This window comes from Sinocyclocheilus rhinocerous, unplaced genomic scaffold (assembly GCF_001515625.1).
Source record: "Sinocyclocheilus rhinocerous isolate Xijiao unplaced genomic scaffold, SAMN03320098_v1.1 scaffold664, whole genome shotgun sequence".
In the NCBI taxonomy this organism is placed as follows: Eukaryota; Metazoa; Chordata; class Actinopteri; order Cypriniformes; family Cyprinidae; genus Sinocyclocheilus; species Sinocyclocheilus rhinocerous.
Window position 1 is genome coordinate 483559 of NW_015658767.1, and position 5662 is coordinate 489220.

At 36.3% G+C, this 5662-nt stretch overlaps 1 protein-coding gene across 1 annotated transcript in view; it reads right to left on the reverse strand.

The window, feature by feature from the left end:
• The window catches only part of cc2d2a (coiled-coil and C2 domain containing 2A), a 32007-nt gene extending 27217 nt beyond the window's left edge, over positions 1-4790 (reverse strand). The window contains exons 1-9 of the mRNA XM_016531513.1: positions 4373-4790; positions 4203-4278; positions 3864-3920; positions 3246-3326; positions 2469-2592; positions 2240-2331; positions 2030-2131; positions 1316-1408; positions 844-1077 (exon numbers count right to left, since the gene is read on the reverse strand). Coding sequence (XP_016386999.1) covers positions 844-1077; positions 1316-1408; positions 2030-2131; positions 2240-2331; positions 2469-2592; positions 3246-3326; positions 3864-3920; positions 4203-4278; positions 4373-4398 — 885 coding nt within the window. The 5' untranslated portion in view covers positions 4399-4790. The remainder of the gene's footprint in view (positions 1-843; positions 1078-1315; positions 1409-2029; positions 2132-2239; positions 2332-2468; positions 2593-3245; positions 3327-3863; positions 3921-4202; positions 4279-4372) is intronic.
• Positions 4791-5662: the final 872 nt, after the last annotated feature.

Consider the following 5662-nt stretch of genomic DNA (forward strand, 5'->3'; position numbering starts at 1 on the left):
GCACGGCATCTGGTGCGTGAGGTGTGTACGCGCTCTGGCGTGGTTTACGCAAGCGCCGGAAGTGATCTCTCGCGTGTATACGTCACTCATTGTTTACACAGTGCATAGTCATTGTAGGTACGACGGCTAATCAAAATGGTACTTACTTGCGCTTATCCGGATTGTTCAAACTGACTTAAAACTAAAAGATTACGTTCTCTCGCGCGAGCTCATTCGGGAGTGGTGACTTTCCACGTATTCCCAACTTCTGAGCCTGCTCGCCTGAAGTTATGGTTGATTGCTCTTCGGCTGGATATCAACACACCCATTAACGTAAACTACGCCAGAGCGCGTACACACCTTCACGCACCAGATGCCGTGCGCGCGCTGAAGGCAGTTGGACATAGTGTTGTATTAGAGGTAAAAATTATATAAATACTGTTCGGTTTCTCGCACAAACCGATCGTTTCTTGTCTTAGGACATCAATGTGTCGTCACAAGCTTCAGGGTTTAATTTGGATTTGTCTGTGCATGTTTTTTTTACTCTCATAGATTTTGTTACCATTGCCATGCATTATACGACTGATAGACTGCAACGGCTGGAGTTAAAAATCATCAAATGTGTTCTACTGAAGAAACAAAGTCACCTACATCTTGGATGCCCTGGGGGTAAGCAGATAAACATCACATTTTCATTCTTGGGTGAACTATCCCTTTAAGGTTTTATTTATTTATTTATTTTCAGTGTTAGTTCATGTCAAATGCAGTTAACTAATATTAAAAACTGTAAAGTGCTACCAAAAAAAAAAAAAAACCTATATACTTTTTAATCTAAAAACCTGAGAGAATATAAACTCAAGTCACCCTGGTTTCAGACTCTTCTTCTCCTTCATGCTCCCCCTCCAATTCACCCTCTTCCTCCCCTTCTTCTTCCTCCTTCTCTTCATCTTCCTCCCCTGATTCCCCCTCTCCTTCCTCCTCTGCTTCTCTTCTCCTGGAATGTCTTTTCTTACGGCGCGGTTGCTGTTGAGGCTCTGGGTCAAAGTTGAAGGTGAAGAAGTTGTACGCCTCTTCAGCGGTCGGCAAATCAGCCTCAGCCTGCTCAGAAACCAAACACTCATCAGGATTTGAGCATTTCTAGATGATTTCTCTATTAATTCTGTCAGTTCTATTCATTTAAACTTCACCTAATATTGAAAATATAATTTATACAGAACACAAATATCCAGTGTAGATCGCAAATATTCTGAATGTACCATTTTATAATATATATAACCATTTCATTACTTTTTGGTTGGTGCTTCTCACCCTCGCAGGAGAAACAGCAGATTCTTACCCTTTTGTCTTTGGTTGCACGTCTAGATGCATCACGAAACTTCAGTCTGGCAGCAAAGGATGAGTCTTCATCGGCCTGTAGATCTGGACCCGTCTGAAGGAGGAAACCACATGATCAGACTTCTTTCAGTTCTAAACCGAAGGTGGTGCGTTTTATCTTAATTATAAAATATGCATATAAAATTAGCTGTGTTTACTGTGTTTACTAAATACACTGAAAACAGTAAAATTGTGAAATATTATAATTCAAAAAAGTTTTTTAACTTATAAAGTATATTTATACTAATACAATTTTAACTTAACTAATATATATATATATATATATATATATATATAAATCTAATTTATTCCGGTGATGCAAAGCTGAATTTTCAACATTATTACTCCAGTCTGCAGTGTCACATTATCACTGTTGAAAATAATTGTGCTGCTTCATATTTTTTTGGAAAATAGTTTTTCAGGATTCTTTGATAAATTGAAAGCTCAAAAGAACAGCATTTACTTAAAATATAAATCCTTTGTAACATTACAGATGTCTTTACTGTCACTTTTGATCAATGTAATGTGTCCTTGCTGAATAAAAGTATTAATTTCTTTAAAAAAATAAATAACTTACTGACCCCAAACCTTTGAACTGCAGTGCATACTACAATATTTAGTTTATGGTCACAGGGCAACTTCTGTACTACTGAGATCAGTATTCATCAGTGCTTACGTCTCTGTCGAATCTAGTGAGGGTGTCTCTGTCTCGTAGACTCTGTAGACGGCTGGCAGGCTCAATGATGCTGTCCTGCTCTAGAAGACTAGCGGCTTTAGACTGAAGGGACGACACAATGATGAATGCATTAGGAATCATTTAGTATTCTCAAATATATTATGAAATACATGTTCTGTTTTCCTCTCACTGGCCCCAGACGACCTTTACCTTTGCTGCTCTCAGCTTCTCAGTCATGCGCAGTCTCATGGTGGTCTCTGATTGGCTGGATCCTGGCCTTATCACAGGACGAGGAGGAAGATCTAGAGAGATTGTGAGGATGAGAGTGTTGTACTCAGCAAAATGTCTACAGTCACACAGTATACAGACTATCATGGCAGCCAGCCCAAGTGAAACCAAGGCTTTGCGATAACGTCTATAAACTGCAGAATGGCCTAACCTCTCGGTGAGCGCGCTGGTGGGCTTTCTACATCGTCTCCTCTGTCCTGCTCCTCTCTCATCTCCTGCACTGCTGTCACCTCCTCCTCATCTGGAGGAGACTCTACCGCCATCTCCTTAAGCAGCTAGAACATGGAGACCATATGCAGACATTACAGACAAAACAAACCCAAGTGCAATGGAGGAAAACAGCCATGAGGTCTGAGGTGATTCATTAACAACCTCTGAGTGGACTGATATTTTGTAGCAATATTCACACTTTTGTACTTATCTACTTAATGGTTGTTTATTGGGTCTACCACAAAATGATGCGAAAGTAACTTCCCTATTTAATGTTGTATTATTTGCATTATTATTACAGTATCTTTTATAGCCATTCTTGAATTTATTTATTTTTTCAAATAAATAATAATAATAGCATTGGCAAAATAATAAAACTAATAACATTAATTAATATCATGTCTTTATTCTTACTCTAAAGCAAAGATTAATTACTGAATAAAACTGATTACTGACAATATATTATTTGCATTATTGCTTAACTTTTTATAGCCATTAATTTTTTAACAACAACAAAAATAATAGTCATCATCATCATAATAACGTCATAAGTCACAAAATAATGATAATAAGTCCAAAAAATTATAAGTCCTAAAATTATGTTTTTATTGTTGTAGTCATCATTATTTTATCAAAAAGCAGAAACGAATGATTAAAAATCAGTTCTGTACAGTGGTAATCATATACTGTCTATCTATAAAGTTATCACAGTCCTGACCTTCTTCTTCTTTTTCATTCTCTTCGCCATCACTGAACGTCTGAGTGTCTCACCAGGGTCCTCTTCTCCACCTGGAAGCTCCTAATATAGCATATTATGATATATATATATATATATATTTGTCAACTGTTTTTGTTTTTCTTTGAGTTTGCATGAGTTGCTGTTAATCATGCCAGTCCAGTTAGATAAAATAACATGCAGTATTTTTCTCGCTGGTCAGAAGCAGTTTTTAAGGAAATTCAATGCTTGGATACAAGAAGAATGACACGGAATGTTCAAGAGAGTTCTGAAATCCAATAGAAAAGCATTGAAAGAATAGTTGAAATTTTGTTACTCAGCCTATTAAGATCAGCATAGACATTCTTCTTAATATCTCATTTTGTGAATAAATGGATGGATGGATGGACGGACGGATAGACGGATGGATGGATAGATAGATAGATAGATAGATAGATAGATAATGTCAGGATGACACAAGGATGATTGATGACCCAAGGTTTATATTTCGATGATCTATTCCTTTAACTAAGAATTAGGACAGAAGCACTATTGAAGGAAAGTCTAGCAGAAATATATTAGTGCACAACAGGAAAATGCAAGGGTGAGAACAGAACCAACCTCCACCGCAGTGTGTTCATTCTCCTTAGACAGATCCCAGTCTGACGGAACCAAAGCCTACAGCAGATCGGCACAGACCTTACATTCACGGCTTCATGCATGTGTTCAGTGAAGGAGCATACTCTAGCTTTATATCGCTACAGTTTGGCTTGTATAACAAACTGCTAATATAACAAACATGTCTAGCAACTTCAGATGTGAAATACACCAAATATGAGCGTATGTGCGTACTGTCCAAAAGTGCAGCCCCTAAATAACAGGTGATAAACAACAAATAGAGCAAATAGCAATACTTTTTCAGTATACTCTACTATAGTGCATCATGTATAGTGTTTATACCTGTTTATCATCTCTGACACTTCCTAAAGACTCCTGCAGTTCTCTCCTCTTCTTCCTTATCTTCTCTCGTACATCACTGAAGATAACAGGAGAGCAGATTTAAAAGTCTTAAAACGGTCACATTGTACATGTTTACTCTTGAGATAGTAAAAACAGAAAGACTAAGTTACCTGGGCGATGACATTTTGGTGGCCATGACTACAATTATTTATATGAGATATCTTCCCAAGTTCATATCAGATTAGAAGTCGGGCCTTCACAGGAACTTCTTGATGAAACTGTAATAAAATCGTGAATGAGTGAAGTTTACAGACTGTCTCGTCTACAGCAGACATGGTTTATAAACACACATCTGATGTTTCCGTTAACGTTACACGGGCTTCCAAGAAAATCTCTTAATAACAGCAGACCATTAGTCTTTCGAGGGAGGACATAAACAAAACAAATGAACAAAACTGAAAACAAAGGCTTTCTAGATTTTAACAGTGCAAACAGCATTAATCCGCTGAAGGAGCAGCTTTTCAATCTTTATTTTGGTAGAGTTTTACCGTCATGCGGCGCTTCGCTGCCTGGTAACGGATGTAAATAATCTGCAACCGAACCCAGAGCAGTTTGCGTCCGGTCCGTCCCACTCTACGTGGGTTTTTCATTGGCCCACACACCCGTCAATCATCTAAATCTGGGACGTCACAGGGTTGAATCCGATCCTGCGTATATTGTTGATAAATGTCCTTCTCGGAGGCTTCTGGTTTAAAATTAAATATTCCTACATGTGATTTTTTTTTGTTTATTTGATAACCTTGAAACCTCTGTGAATAATATACCTATTAAAGATAATAAAAAATAAAAAATATATTGTTGATAAATGTTACAAATTGTTCTTTTTGCAAACAGCACCCAGAGACTATTGTGCATTTATTTTGGCTTTGCCATTACTCTAAATTATTGTGGAAAGACTTTTCCCTATTTGTTACTGAGAACATTGATAAGGATTTTTCTTTACTTTGGGAAAATGTTTTGTTTGGAATTGTTAATTGGAAAAAAGAACATTTACTGAAAAACAAAATATACTTACTTAATCTTCTTATTTTATGAACAACATTTTATATACATAAATGTAAATTTTCAGGTCAAAAACCACTGTTTTATGTTTTGCTTGCTGAATTGCAGCATTACTTTGGGACTATATTTAACTCGTGTAACAAGAAGGCTTTAAAAACAATTGAAATTTGTAAGTCTTTTAATATTTTCCTTTGATGTGATCTTTTGTGATTAGTTATATACCCCTGTTTTGTACCCTGTAGTTTTTTTTTTTTATTATTATTATTTATTTTGTTCTAAATTGTGACTGCTTTTATCTTTGTCTATATAATGTTCTTAATAAAAAAAAATTTTGTTGATAAATGTTGTGTACTCTATACAAAGTTGTATATCTTTAATGTCATCTTTGTGATGTTTGC